The sequence below is a fragment of the Marmota monax genome, unplaced genomic scaffold (assembly GCF_021218885.2).
Source record: "Marmota monax isolate L192 unplaced genomic scaffold, Marmota_monax_Labrador192_F-V1.1 WCK01_AAM20220418_F8-fsc00046, whole genome shotgun sequence".
Taxonomy (NCBI): domain Eukaryota; kingdom Metazoa; phylum Chordata; class Mammalia; order Rodentia; family Sciuridae; genus Marmota; species Marmota monax.
Window position 1 is genome coordinate 92,224 of NW_026692486.1, and position 16,651 is coordinate 108,874.

Sequence of the window (16,651 nt, forward strand, 5' to 3'; positions counted from 1 at the left end):
ACAATCTGATGTGTTTAGAGGAGAAACAGTTTGGAAATAGCAGGGACAGCAAGGAAGACACAGCCTTTTGCTCACCCAGTGCCATCCCCACCTACCCAGAGGTACTGGAGTGTGCTGGAGAAAACAGCTTCTACTTAAGAGGGCTCTGGGGGAAGTAGTGTCCTCAGGGGAGGGCTAGATATTAAGGGAGAAATTGTTCTACTAAGAATCTAAATTAGTTGGTTACTGTGCCTGAATGTTAAATTGGGCTCTCTACCTCCTGGCAGTGAAAATTTCATAAAGAGAGAAATGATAGGATATATAGTCCTTGGGATCTGACAAAAGGAGGCATATAATTCCCAGAATTTTTTCCTATAGATCCATAATCATTTTTATATCCCTTGTTACTAGAAGAAAGCTTGAAATGTAATCAGAATACAATAAATGCTTAACCAAACATTTGACACTGAGGTTTATAATGGACAATATCTTTAATGGCAGTTTTTAAAGATAAAAAATGTAACTTAAGCTGAAAAGTAGGAAATAGTAGTGAAGTTTCTATCTTGATCTTAGTTTTGAATCTGAGATGTCTTTTCAGTAGTGAAGCTAATTACAAAATTAGCTTTAGCAGTTTCTTTCCTATGACACATGTGCAATATATTATGAGGCATGGAGACAGTTAATAATTTTTAGATCCACTTTTATTCTTTCATTTTGAAGAAGAAAACCTGCCATTTAAAAACATGCAAAGCTAATTAAAGCTTTTCCACTATTTCATTATCTGAATGTAGTTGCAAATTCTGACTTAAAACTCTTATCAGAAGACTCAACATCCCTCCATGAACAGCAAATGAACATTCAATTAACACTTCAATACAAGTGTATTTTAAATAAAAATATACTTTATTGTTAATCTCATTCTTTACAAATGCAAATACCCAATTTTAAAATCCAAAGAGAGTCTCCCCCCTTTATTCTTCAGAGGAAAAAGTCTTTTCTCTATTTACAGGGAAGACCGGAGTTTTCTGAAGTTGTTACGAAGTTAGAGGAGTGTCTCTGCAACATTGAGGTAAGAACTTTGCCTTCTGAAATAAGTCCGCATAAAAGCCCTGATACCCAAGGCTGTGGTGAGAGGGCGCTTATGGAAAGTTACTCTGAGGCCCATAACTCCATTTATACTTAACCTATTCATTAAATCCCTAGGGTAGAACCAAATTGGCTGTATCTACAGGGGCAGAGACAAGTTCAGAGTGAATTTGGGTGGTTCCAAAAAAAAAAATCAGTCAGGTAAATTGTCATAGCCATGCTCAGCTTAAAAAAAAATGATACCTGAAAATTTGAAGGTATGACAAATTTGTTAGAAGGTAATTATTTAAATTGATTTTTTTCTACACAGAATTACTACATTGGTGAAATGTAAGCTAAGATGTTAAGTCATTGTCCATTTATGTTCAATAAGAAAGGGGGAAATTATCACAACAATAATGCATAAATTAATTGAAAAGCATTGTTTTTATACCACACATATGTTACATAAAGTGATATATGTTGATAATCAAGCTAATGGAATTTTCTTTCCTTAATATCAGGGAGCTATTTGCTTTAATTCTCTCTGTAATTGCCTTAATTTGCTATACACCTGGTCAGGAGATAGCATTTGAAAATAGGCAAAGGGGCTAAAACAGGAGCACTGGTTAAAAAATAATATATTCCCAAATGCACAGGAGTGGAGGAGGGGAAGGACATCACACATATAGGATCCGCATATGAAAAGAAGAGAAAAAAGGGGAGTGGAGAAAAGCAGCAACCTGAGATTGCTCAACTGAATATCAAAATGGAGCCATCCACAAAAAGTTTTGCTTCCAAAAAGAATCTCAGCTAAAATGCTTTGGAACCCAGTCTGTTGGAAAAGAATTTTAGGTCTGCAGATGCAGCCTGCAGTGGGTCATTCTCTCATGACTCCACAGAAACTTGTAAGGAGCAAGCTTTTTGTGTTAGAAGGAGGCTTTAGTCTTTAGACCTAAAACTTCATTTCCCTTCTCTTGGGTCTGAAATTTACAGGAAATGGGGAGAACAGTATACATTTAGTTATGCTTCAGTAGTCCCTGTGGGCAAGAGAATCTTCTAGAGGCCTTCAGTGTTAAGAGATGCCTTCAGGGCTTGACTTCCAAATATCCTCTCACTGTGAATCTATGTTTGACTAGACAAAGTTGCTCCTAGCCTACAGGATATATGTCCCACTAGAGGCAGTTGGGAATAACAGGGATCATGGTAGGATCTACTAAATTAGCTTATCTTGTTATATTGATCAAGCTTCTTAGTATATTCTTCCTACTAGGACAGAAGAGGAGGGGGCTGATAATGCACAAAAGAGTTTGCTGGATTGGGTTGCACTAATTAATAGACCAGAGTCAGGAAAAGGGATTTAACTACAAAAGTCTCATAGGGCTCCCTTCTCTCACTTTTCAACTTTTCAAGCAATAGCTTAGACCAAAGTCAAGAGGGAGAGACTCATCATTGGCAGATATAATAAAATTCAGAGTGGCAGAAAATATTTGAAAACAGGATTCTAGAATTTCTTAGAGGATGAAGTAACAGGATTTGTCTAACAGGAATAAATTTAGCAGGAATAATATTACACTCTGCTTAAGAGCTAAAGAAACAATAAAAGAATGAAATGCTAGGCACATGCTTAAGAAGCATCATGAATGAGAGTGGGTAATAAACTCATTGGCAGTTAAAATATGTTGTCTTGCTACAGAATAGAAGATTTGGTCACTCTTGTTCTGAAATGACCATACAAAATGGTACCTAGTTTGTCTCTGATCCTTTTAAAGGAATGAAAACTGGGACATATATTTTCATGGAGAGAGATCAGAATAGTGAATGGCTTGAAAATTGTGTAAGGTTAGAACCAACTGGAGGAACCAGGAGTGTTTATCACAGGGAAGAAAAAATTAGGATGAGTCCAACATCTGAAGAACTATCATGTAGCAAAGGCATTGGTCTGCTTCTGTTTGGTTCAACATTTGCCAGACACTAAAGCATCCTTCATCTATTAAATGGATGTGTTCTTGGGAAAGTGTGTGAATCCACTTTAAGTCAAGGTAATAATTTAATGCAAAGGGAATAACTTTAGGTACAATTTAAAGGAACTCTGTCATGAGTCTTATTGCCATATTGAATGATGTTGAGAATCTTGTTGTGATCATTGAATAATAAACATCTAAATATCTATTTTGTGAATCTGATTTGGGGCTATTGTATTTTGGGAAAGATGAAGATAGGTATAACAGGCCAGCTATCAACATAGAACTGGATCAAAAAGGCTAGTCAGCTGTTGCCACCAGAGACTAAAAGGAAACACCAAAAGCAAGCTAAGATGGTTAAGAGCATTCACCAATATGAAAAATCTGGGAACAGAAAATTAAAATAAATCTATAGTCCACTCTATTCCTTTATGCCCATTGGATTTATCAAATGATTCAAACTGCCTCTCCTTCACCCAGCTGATGTCTCCTGCATCCAGTAACAGCAGCGGGTCTCTCTCACCTTCCTCTTCTTCTGATTGCCTGGTGAGCCAGGCAGGGCCAGGCCGAAGCCATGTGGCAGCTTTGAGAAGTCGTTTTGAGTTGGAATATGCTCTAAATGCCAGGTCCTATCCTTCCTGGACACAAAGGTTAGTGGTAATCTAAACTACAGTCTAACCATCAAGTCAGATTTCAGAACCATATCAAGATAGTCTCATCAAAATTTGATTATTGTCAACAGGATTAAACACCCTTCTAGAAAACATTTAAAAAGGAGTTTTGAGCTCATTTTTCTTATAATATCATGAATCAAAATTAGAAATTGTCTTCTTTATTTCAGATACTTTCTGTTAGTTGCATTCTTTCTGTAATAAACAATTACCTCTAGCTTAATAAGAAATAGCAACAAAAAGCATTTATTCAATATACTCAAGGGTTCTTTTCTGAAATCTAAAGAATATTACCTGGGTGAGAGCCAGAGAATAACTTTGGATATTCAGGCCCCTAAAGTTCAGTATTGCATGAATTACCCTAACCCAGAAATTCTACTCATTGGACTATATCCAAAAGAACTGAAAACTGGAACTCAAATACCTGTACTCAAACATTTATAGCAGCACTATTTACAATAGTCAAAAGGTAGAAACAACCTAATGTCAATCAAAGGATGAGTATATGACCAAAATGTGGTATCCATGGAGTAGAATATTATTCAGTCTATCATGGGGCAGCCAGAACACTGCCAGGATAGTTTTCTGCTCAGGAGGGGATAAGCCACCTGAGAAAAATTAAGTCTGAAATAGTGAAGAATTAAGAGTCAAGAGCCAGAAAAAATAGTTTTTAAAGGGATGGAGCAGCTTATAAGTCCAGTCCACATAGGAGCTAGAGCTGAACAACTAGAAAATGGCTCCCTGTCCTTTATTTAAGGGAGTACATCAAAGGCAGGGATAAGGTTTCAGTGGGAGGAGTCTTGCTTCTAGGGGTACTTGCAGCAAACAGATTGTTTGGCATCTTGGCAAGCTATACCCATCTATTAGAGGCTGTGTGGCTATATGAGTCCAGCAAGTCACCCCATTTGTGGTGCTATGTAGAACCTGTGGCAGAGCTGCATAGGAACTCACATGTATTTGGATGGTCTCACCAGCAGGAGTGCCACTGGGAGTTCCCAGACACCAGATTGTCCTATTCAGTGGCTTCCATGCCAATTTGATTTATACATAGTTCACAGTTCACAGGTGGCTCCTGGCATCAGCCATAAAAGGGAATGAAGTACTGACACATGCTATAATGTAGATAAATCTTGAAAATATGCTAAGTGAAACTAAACACAAAGATTATGTTTTATTTGGCCCTGTGTCTTTGGGTATCCAAAATAGCATACATTAGCCAACTCAGGTTGCCATAACAAAATACCAGAGACTAGGTGGCTTAAACACAGGAATTTATTTTCTTATAATTCTGGAGGTTGAAGGTCTAAGATCAGAGTACCAACATGGTTGGGTTCTGGTAGGAGATCTCTTCCTGTCTTCAGAAGTCTACCTTCTCTCTGTGTCTTCACAAGGCAGAGAAAGAGCTCTAATATTGGTTCTTCCTCTTACAAGAGCACCTGTTCCATTGAATTGAGGCCCCACCCTTATGATCTCATTTAACTTTAATTAGCTACTTATTGGTCCTATCTCCAGCATAGTCACATGAGAGGGGGTTCAACATATAAATTTGAGTGGGGTCACAATCAAATTCACAAAAATAGGTAAATCTAGGGGGAAAAACATATTGATGTTGCCAGGGGATAAGGAGAGGGAGAAATTGGGAGTAACTATTTAATAGGTATTGAGTTTTAATTGGGGGATGTTGAAAATATTTGGGAATTAGGTAGAGGTGGCAGTTATAAAACATAATGAGTGTATTAAATGCTACTCACTTTGGTAAAATCATTAATTTTATTTATGTGAACTTTACCTCAATGAAAATAAAAGCACACACACACACACACATATATATATATATATATATATATATATATATATATATATATATATATATATATGCAAAGGAGTAAATCAGAAAAAGATAAAAAAAAAAAATTCAGCATTTTTCCAAAGTAAGCTCTGCCATTTATATGCCTTAGTTCCCAGTAGTCTTTCTGTCTCTAAGTTTAATTGTAAAGTTTCAAGGACATTATTATCCAAAGTACATGTATGAAGACACAAATTGGTGTCAATATAATTTGTATACAACCAGAGATATGAAAAATTGTGCTCTATATGTGTAATAAGAATTGTAATGCATTCTGCTGTCACATATAAAAAAAATTCAAAAAGAGAGATATCAGTCATACATTGCCAGAACAATTGTATATGATGATAATCTATCCCATAAATTAGGAATATATAGACATAATCACTTACTTCTAGCTCATGTGTCTGTAGGCTGTTTGGGTGGGATTAACTTAGATGCCCAGCCTGCTGCACATATTTTTCACCCTCCTTGGATGAGCACATAGAAGAACATACTATTTATGTGCTCTTCTCATAGACAAAGACCTGAAAATTCATATGCACATTTAAAGCCTTTGCTCAAATTTCATCCTCTGACATTCCATTAGAAAGTCACACAGCAAAGTCCTAATGTCAATAGGGAGAAAAAATATACTTGATCTCTAGTGAAAAGAACTGTGAAGTCACATAGTAAAGAACATAGATATAAGAACAATATAATTATTCATAGATATAATAATGTATAAATTCATAGTAAATTAGCAATAAAAATGAAATCTACCACAAGAGAGATGTGATTGGCCCTTTGTGGATTAAATAGCTATCCTTGGGCTAAGCACTTGTGGTTGGACTGGGAGCTGGTTCGTATTTCATTAACATAAAATATATTTTTCAGTTCTGTCTGTTGTAGATGGGGAACTGAGAAGGCAGTAACTGTAGCTTGATGAAGACCCTAGAAAGTACATACTGTAATCAGAAAATCAAAAAAGACTGACAGAATCGCTGTCCTGCACACAAGTTCCTTGCATATGGGCCTGGTTGCGTGTGTGTGTGTGTGTGTGTGTGTGTGTGTGTTTCCACACATACTCACACACTTGCACATTCTATTATTAGAGTAAAAGTTCTTAAGATGATGAAGGTGGGAAAAGGATTATCTGGAGTTGGCAAGGGTCTTATACATTCTACAAATTGCTGCTGTTGCTTTTCAGCTGTAGTTATTATGTTCCCAGTTTTACAAATGAGTTGTAGCTGCAGCTCAGAGGAGATGGGAATCTGAATCTTGAAGACTTTAATCTATGGAATGTCATGAAATTAAGTATCAGAAGGTTTGATTGATAACCAGGCAAACTGGACACAATTTTTTATTGGATTTTAGTCTCCAACATAATTTCATAAGGGGCCCATAGCCCAAGATTAGATTAGGTTTGGTCCCATCATCCTCTTCTACTTCCATCTGCTCTTCTGTTCTCTACTTGTGGTTTTTAAAATTAATTCTCTGAAGAGTCAGATTTTGATATTTCTAAAGCACAGTCATCTGAGGTTTGTCCACTTAAGACAGAAGAGGATGAGCTGTGGAATCAGAAAGATCTGAGGTTCGATCTTGGCTAGCCATTTACCAGCTCAATGACTTTGGTCAAGTTATTTAAGTCTCATATGTAAACTACGGATAATACTACCAGCTCTTAGGAGTGTTATAAGGAGAGGTGCTATTCTCATAGTAGTGACAGAGAGTGACTGAAAGATGCCAGCAGACCTAAGCAAAGAACACAGTTCTGGTAATGTGGATAAGTCACAGAATTTGCACTACATAGAGAGCTGCATGGGAGGCATAGCAACACTGTCAGGGGAGTTGAGGGTGAGGGGAACACAGCCTCTCTGGCCTTCAAGAACCTAGAACAGCAAACTACCAGTGATAAAACTGCCTGAACTGAGTGGGAAAACCCATCAGGTTTTTTAAGCTGCCCCCTTTGGTATTCTCAGAAGTTTGTTTGTTTGTTTGTTTATTTATTGAATAGCCCCCTGGTCCTTCATGACTGTTATGGAACTCTGATAAGTGTCTATCTGCTATGTACAAGTTTTTTTTTTTTTTTTTTTTTTTTTTTTTTTTTTCTGAACAGCCTAGCCTGTCTCAAATTATTTACTCCAAGGGTGAATTTAAGATCATTTTGTTCGTTGTGCCATACCTCTAGCAAGCTCAGTTTTTGGATTATTTGCAATCAATGATAGCAATAGATGAAGCATTTAACCAAGCTGTACAATGGACCAAGATAAGAATCATGTCTTTTTATTCATTACTACATCCAATTATCTAGCTGTATGTTTGGCCTAAGGTCAATAAGTAATAAATACTTCTGCCATAGATAAAGAATGAAGAATTGGATAAATTTGCTCAATATATGGTACTTATTATTAATTTGGAGCATAATCAGAGAACAGGCTGTAACTGTTTTATCAATTCTTTCCATTTAAGAAGTTACCAGTATTGAATATACTGGACAATATTTTGAACTCTTTGAATAGTCACCTAACAAAGCTTAAGGAGGCAGGTATTCCATTGTTTATAGATAAAGAAACTGAGACTCAGAAACAGTAAACAACTTTCTTAAGTTAATAGAAAGCAAGGAGGAGGCAGGACTCCCCTGAGTCCCAGGAGTCTCCCAAGCTTTCTGAATTTCCTTGGCACAGGGAGGTGGCACGTTCCAGAAGCTTAATATATTTTGCCAATACTTGAATTTACTGGACTTCTTCCATTTTCTTCTGGAAGTTGATCAAGGCATGAATTCAGCTACTCTTCTCAGGCTTATTTTTTCAGCTTGTGTGTATGAAGGCAGAGGAAGTGAGACTAATGATCAATAGAGTCCAAGGATACAGAGGTCCAGCAGGGCCATGAATTTAAGAGCCTATAAGACAGTGATTTGCAATTTTGACTGCACTGTAGAATCACTTGGGCAGTTTTTTACAAGTACCAATGCCCAGGACCAATTAAACCAAAGTCCATGGGGGTGGCACCCCTGCATCAGAATGCTTTAAAATTTCCCAGGTGATTCCAATATATGATCAAGTATGAGAAGCTTGCTTAACGAGAACGGTACAGTGCTAATCCTTTGGTAATGGTGTGGGAAGAGGATACAGCTGGTGGAGTAGATGGAAGAGGAAATGAGAGTAGAGGTGAAATAGCATCTGTGAGAAAACAGGGCTGTTGAAGGTTGATTCCTGTGTGGTCTGTCTCCTAAGGCCTTATGAATGTACTGTTAACTCTGATTTTGGGTTCCAAACTCATTCAAATACAATAGGATATAATGTTTAACATAGCATTATGATTTTGAAAAATGGTACAAGATTTAGCCTATAGTCCCTACTAATATATGGACCTGAGATCCCTCAACTATGTCTTAAAAATGGTGCATTGATTTTTCAGTTTCTGGTTATGAACTTTTTGTTTGAATTCTGTAATATTTGACTTGGTTAGGGTTTGGGTTGTTTGTTTGCAGATTTGTTCCTAGTCATTGTTATTTTCCTTCATAAAAAATTTCAAGGTGGGAAATTGTGACAGATATTTTCTTCATGGACAATAAGAATTTACTCATTCCAACTGAAACCACAAATTGATAAAATTCGAGACTGTGAAAGACACTCTTGAAGTTCTGCCTGTTTTAAAAGATTTCATGTCTGTAGATATATTTGGAAAACCAAGCATGTGGCACTTGCTCCTCCCACAGGGTATGAAATCTCCCATCTTGTACATGGATTACATCATGTAATTTTAGAAATGACAAAGTGATATACAACCTTTCAGATGTGAAAACCAATTAGTGTTTGTGTGGGGCTGGGCTCTGAGAATAGAATGCTAATGACCTAGTTAGCTATCCAGGAGAAGGAAACCAGGGATCCAGGCTTTGAAACTGTAAAACAGATATATTTGGAATTAATCTTTCACACTACAGAAGAGTCCATCAAAGGGTTCCTTTAAATAGAAAGTTTGCCTATTATACTTAGAATGCATTTCTATTTCTAGAAATTGAATATAACTTATAAAATTTCAATTTGTACATTGTTTTTTCCTGAAATATAGCAATTGTGTATGATGATGGCTCCAAGAAACAGATGTACCTTGGGGGAATGAAGATGGGAGGGCAGTAAGGGGCCCATGACCCTTTGCTGTTGTGGAGCAGGATGTTTATTAACTAACGGTAGTGGTCATATGTCCTCATCATTAGCCAAATTCTCCTCCTTTTAATCTGCCTCCTCCTACACACTTCTTTGTACTAAAATTTCCCTCAGGATCCTCAAATATTACCTTTTATTCCAATCCTTTCTTCATCTCCAACTTGTTTCCTTGTCAACTCACCAAAATCAGCATTTCAACACCATGTTCACGACCACCTTAAACTCACTCTTTGCTTTGTTCTTGTGATTTTATACAATCCTCTGGATCCTTCCTTCCCTCTCTCTCTCTCTCCCTCTTCCCTCCTCATCTCTTTCTTTCCCATCTCTTTCTTTCTCTGTGTCCTAGTCTATATATACAACTTGGATCTCTGCTTCCCAGCCTTTGCAATGCCTTTACCTTCTCCATGCCCCCCACCTAACCCACTGTAGCCTGCATATCTTCCTTACATAGGACCCCAATATTATCTGCATTCAAACATTTAGTAACTCTCTATTGCCTCTAAGATTGAGTGAAGTTATTTCACCCTGGAGTTTAAAGTCACCAATGATACATATTCCCACTGTATGTTCCAGGGGTTCTGAACAGAGACTGACGCTATTACTCTCCCTCCCCTCAAATGCATTCTTTGTTTGAGAAACAAGATGAGGCTTTTTTATTTTGTAGTTTATTTTGTTTTGCTTTGCTTTTTGGTAGTCCCAATGACTACAGAAGTGTTAATGATGTTTAGTGGGCTGGGACCAGAATGTTGATCTTCCTACAGTGTTCTGGGAAGTCCTACAAAATGCACAATATTCCAGTATAAAGTGTCCATAATGCACTATGGACAACCTAAAGTGCCCACTGTTTCCTGTGGACACAGCACCTTATCCTGTAGATCCACCACCTTAGCCTGACTGTTCTTTAACCGTGGTTATCCCCCAAGTCTAGTGACTATTAACCAGTCTTTGGTAATTATCTCAGTCAGCTTAACACTGTGTTGCAAGAAAGCACTTCAGGGTTTCCCCATACTCACTCATGGTTTACCAAAGCCCACAGTGCCTCTGGTCACTTTATGCATTTACATTAGTTCATCTTATAATTATATATCTTATCCCTTGTTAGTTTATAAATAATTTAGGTGAAGACATTTTTATTTTTTGTTTTCAGGTACCTAGAGTATCTCATTTGTATTTTAACTATATGAGATAAATGCTAAATATTTTTTTATTTGTAATAAGCTAGATAAATCATTAGTTGGGCTAGGAATACCATGGTTTGTATTTCTGTAATTTAAATGAATAAAACCTTGGCATTTAGAGGTTTTGGTCCCTACCATTCCTCTCAAGTTCAAATATGTTCCTGTCCAAAAAAAGAACGAACTACTAGATATTCAGGCTTTTTCCCCCCATCCTATGCCCTCCTATTAGGCCATTAAATGCCCACTTATTTCCCTTTAATAAACGAAAAAACAGAATATGTGAGGTGAAAACTGACTGCCATATTAATTTGTGCTTTTAAAAAAAGAGTGTTTTGAGTTGAGGGGTTAAGAAAGATTTCATTGAAGAGGTTGGAGGTTGGAGATGTACTGCAAATATGAAAAGAACAGAATGAATAAAAGTGAAATAATGATTATAAAATTACTTATCTTCCTTTCCTATTTTCCTTCCTTAATTAGCATTATTAAAATCTTGATTCCTGGTAGGATATGTCCCATTTTTGCTACTGTTGATTGATCTTGGCTTTTCACCCTACCACATAAATTTTACACCATTTGCATTTTCCACACAAAAAGATACGATTTGGATTATCGATATTAAAATCTATAGATCAATATGGAAAAACCTGAAATCTGTATGGTATTGAATCTCCCTTACCATGAATATAGTGTGGTTTTTGCAATTATTTACATTTTTAATATTCTTTTACTAAGAATTTATAATTTTCTTCATAAGCTTCTTTATGACTTTTGTCATATTACCGGTCTATTCGTTGTAATTGCTAAAATAATTTGTATTAATGAAACCATATTGTTTCACTCTCTCACACTATCTATTCCTCTTTGCTTCCCTTAAGCTTATTTGAATATACATTTATTCTATTTATCTTCCTACTGGGTATCCTAAGAACTTTGCATGTTACTTAAAAAATTCTCTATTTAATACATTTGTTCTACTCTCAAACATCTTAGACCACCTTGGTTGAAAATCATTCTCACCTTACTTATACTGCTATTACTGTATTTTTATTTTTCATCATTATTTTTAACTTTTGCATTTAGATATTATCTTATTATCTTATAAAGCTGTGGGTTTTTTAGACTTGCCAATATTTACTTTTTCCTTATTTGTTAGGCTTACATTTCAGACCTTTCTCAAATACATCTTTAAAACTCCTTCAGCATAACTCTGTTAGAAATAAACATCTGGAAAAACTTTTGTGTTTCTTCTTTCTTAAAAGGTATTTACTGGATATAGGATTTTTGGTCTTCATTTCCCCACTCTATGCCTTCAAGATACTATTCTTTGTGTTTCTGAGTTGTTTCTATTAAAATTTCACCTATCAATCTCCTCATCATTTTGTCTTAATTTTGCCCTTTCTTTTAGAATTTCTCTTTGCCTTTGATATTTTACAGTTGAACTCTATAGTGCATAGATATGGGTTTATTTTTATTTATCATGTTCAGGATTTGTTGGATTTCTAGAATCTGAGAATTGGCATCTTCCACAAATTCTGCATAATTCTCAGCCATTATCTCCTCTAAAATTCCTTTACCTCACCTTCTTAATTCTGTCTTTCAGGAACTCTAATAAAGGTATTTAAAAGCTTCTCACTCTTTTTCATATATCCCAATCATACACACACACACACACACACACACACACACATATGATTGAACTTTAAACTTTGTGCTGTTTTCTGGGTATTTTTTTCAGATCTTTCTTCTAGTTCACTTGCTATTTTAGTAGCTGGATGTAAGATGAAATTTACTCTGTTGACTTTCCAATTCAATTCATTTCTAATTCTATTCCATTCCAGAAGTTATATGATTTTTACAGTTTGGGCAGTTTTGAAAATCTCTGTTCTTTCTACGTACTTTTAGTCTTTTCTTTCTTTCTTTCTTTTTTATTTTTTGAGATCGAATAACTTGATGGTAACTGGGGAAGCTGAGATTTGAATAACACCAAGTCCAATTCCATTGCACTGGTTTTCAAATTAAAATGAGATATAAACATTTTAATTTATTTGATATAAACATATTAATTTATTTTTTATTTGTACTTTTTAGATATACATGATAGTACAGTATATTTTGACATATTATACATACATGGAGTATAACTTATTGTAATTAGGATCCCGTTCTTGCAGCTGTACATGATGCAGAGTTTCAGTAGTCATGTGTTCATATATGAACATAGGAAAGTAATATCCAAATCATTCTACTGTATTTCCTGTTCTCATTTTTCCTCCCTTCCCTTCATTCCCTTCTGTCTAATCCAACAGATGTTCTCTCTGATATGTGGATACTAACACACAATAAGGGGAGGGGGAGGGAAGACTAGAAGTTCATTGGATTAGAAGTTCAAGACTATTATTGATTTTGAAGTTTTGTTTCCCTTTAATTTGCATATTCACTTTCAGTTTGTAGTTATTTAAATGCTACAAGCATGGGATGTTTATATCTAGTTTTATGCTTTTCTTTCTTTAAACACATTTACTTTACATTCTACATCTATATTTCTGATCTCTGAAGATTTTATAAACCTAGCTTGTGTCTACTAATTCTTGCTCATGCTGCCTGGTTTTATTGTGTATTGATGATTTTTGTTTCTATTGTGAGTTTTTGGTTCCTTGGGCCTTTGTCTCTTGATCCCCAATCTCCTTGTCTGGTGCAGGTTACTTGAGAGATGATTAGCTTTTGCTCCTCCTCATCATCCAGGGGCACTAACACATCAGGACTAAAATACAATTTCAGTTTGGAGTTTCTCATAAAACATATACACTAATAATTCTGATTTTAAACTTGCTTGTGTGGGACTTGTGCATAGGACTTCTCAGGATTATATTACATTTTTCTTGCTTTCCCTGGAGCCAGGTAGGAAATAGGTCACTTATCCTCTGTATCTCCCTACATAGAGTGGATTTTATTTTTATTGGTTCACCTAATCTTGGTACCTTGAAATTCTAACTTTTTATAGGTGTTTCTTATTTTCCACCCTACTTGGGCTCATTCTGTGTCTTCCCCATGTGGTCCATTACAATTCGGGCTTTGCCAGGCCTAAAGGGACAAGCCTGCAATCCCAGATGCTGAGGAGGCTGAGGAAGGAGGATTGCAAGCTTGAAGCCAGTCTCGAAGTAAAAAGGGCTGAGGATGTTACCCAGTGGTAGAGTGTCCCTGACTTCAATCCCCAGTACTGAAATCCAAATAAGAAAGAAGAAAGGAAAGGAAGGAAAATTCAGGCCTCAGGTAAACAAAAATCAGTATAAGACCTTCCTTGCATTTATATCCACCTGGAATAACCAATCATTTCTTAGTTTACTGGTATCTCCAATAGATTGTAAACATTGTATGTGCACAAACATCTGCTCTCCTTTTCACTGCGGTGTCTACAGTACTTTGAATGCTGTCTGGCACATGATAGGTGCTAAATTCCTATTTGTGGAATGAATGAATGAACATGATAGCTTCCCACAAACATGATGCCATTTATTTTTCATAAAAATCTTGTGAAGTATATCTCATGCTTTCCATTTTTTTGAGTAAAACAAACTGAGACTCAAATACTTTTAAGTAACTTGCATAAAATTATATAGCAAGAAAACAAGTACATAGTTGAGTCTGGGCCTGTCAGTGTTTCCTTTATATGATGCTGTCTGAAGACTAAACTTGACCAACATATTTGAATTACCTTGAAGAACTAGAAAGTTCTAACCTCAGTTTCAGTCTTTGAGGATGATCAACAGAGAGCTATCCAAATGCACTGAACTACCTCACCGTTAACCTCTGCCTGATCTAGTGAAACATTGTACACTCTCAGTCTGGCTCATAAAGCCTTTGATTCCAGGGAGATTCCCTTCTCATCCTACTCTTACACCAACCACTTTGCTTTAGCTCTGCATCCTCACTACAGATTATAATCAGCTGCCTGCACTGATACCGCCCCAATTGCACAGGATCACTCCACACCTACCTCCCTCACCAGCAAGTCATGCGCTAACCCCTGCTCTCTGTCTTCTTCAGTCATCTGTCTCAAAATCAACCCAGCTTCCAGGCCACATTTCTAAAAGCAACAACAACCAATCATAACATATGAAAGGACAAACTTCTTCCTTCTATAGGAGTTTGCCAACCAAAGGGATACTTGTGGACCAGTTTTGAAGATAACTCTACTTTACTATATTTTTATTGGATTAAGTATATTATAAAACTGATGCTGGGTGGGATTTTTTATTCAATAAATGTACTATCCACCATAATAGTCAAACCATAGCCCTTGTTCCACACTTACTGTACTTAAGAAAATATAAGGAATCTCTTAGTTAAAATGTTGGAACAAGAAATAACCTTTCTGGTGATAACTTTTTCCAGTGCTAGAAATGAAGAGATACACTGCCCTTTCTCATTCATAAACACAGTCTGGGCTCGGAATTTTGAGCTGATTTTACATAGAAATTAAGATTCATAAATTCAAGAAAACAGTAAAAAGCTCCTTTGGCTTTCTGAAGTATTTATTTACTAAAAGATTGTTGATTTAATATGTGTTTAGTAGAATCTCCTATGGGCTTCAGTGCCTATTGAAGCATCATAATACTTAACCCTCACTTGAGCCACATCTTCTGAGCCTATAGAAAGAATTATCTAACTAACTCAGTGATTCTAGTTATTTTACTTAAGTTCAGCTGTCCTTGCTCACAATGTGTAGAGAAGAGTGAGACATTGCTTGCCAAAATCTAGGGACAGGATTTTTTTTATAGGATACTTATCATCTCTGTAATATGCAATTTTTATGACAGTCACTCTCTGAAGGCCAGTTATCAAGCTCATTAAGGCTCTGCAGTGGAAAAACACAAAAGCCAAAGGACAGAAGCTATAGTCTAAGCAAGTGCCATGCTGCCTGTCAGCTGACTTTAAATTTTTTCCCCTTGAAGCTCAGATCTCCTTGAGATGTCTATAATTTTTTTCTAATTAACAAAAATCCTCTTTTGTCTTTCAGCCCCACACCTCCACTTCAGGAGGTTGTGGGGCTAAAAGGGAAAATGGAAAGCTGTGCACCTTGATGTGAGGATGTGAAAGTACTTGACACCTCCTCATTATGTCACTGAATGTCATCTAATAGGGAGGAAAAATTAAAGCAAATGGGGGAAGAAGGGTCTTGCAGGAAAACTATTTCCATGAAGGTAAAAATAAATAAATAAATAAGTAAGCCTAGCCATCTATATCATAAACAGAGCCATTGATATTTTCAGCACAACTCTTTACCAACGCCTTGCTTGCCATACCCAGAAAGCACTGTAGTGAAATATACAAACAATTCACATACGAAGAACACATACACTCCAAAAGTGAAAGGAAGATTGTAAATTGATTGCTAGTTCCCCCTGCATTTCAGGCTTCTGCTGTCTTACAGAACTGAACATCCGTCTGTGCTGAAATGTGATAGGGCCCTGTGGGAGAACTCCCTTTCAGTTGATGTAGACCTGTAGCAACCATGTTGGCTGTTCTTTTTTTGAGTTGCCTGCTCTCTAGCGCCATCTAGCAACCAGTTGAAGAACCCTGAGCGGGACTCCAGCCCCTCTGACTGCACGGGGAAGGGGTAGAGGCTGGGAGATTTCACACTGAACAAAGGCGTTCAGCCTCAAAGTTAAGGAGCGTGTGAAAACATGTCAATCCTTTCCTTGACTTTTAAAACCACCCTCAGTTTGAAACAACCTTTCTCTATGAAATGTCAAAGAAAGAACATCAAACAAAATACTCTGCTCAGAAGAGGAAGTGATGA

General features: G+C 36.5%; 1 protein-coding gene across 2 annotated transcripts in view; it reads left to right on the forward strand.

The window, feature by feature from the left end:
* Tnni3k (TNNI3 interacting kinase) overlaps positions 1-16,651 on the forward strand; it is a 111,753-nt gene that overhangs the window by 56,955 nt on the left and 38,147 nt on the right. For both annotated transcript variants that reach the window (XM_046443150.2, XM_046443149.2), the window contains exons 6-7: positions 989-1,048; positions 3,489-3,658. In XM_046443150.2, coding sequence (XP_046299106.1) covers positions 989-1,048; positions 3,489-3,658 — 230 coding nt within the window. The remainder of the gene's footprint in view (positions 1-988; positions 1,049-3,488; positions 3,659-16,651) is intronic.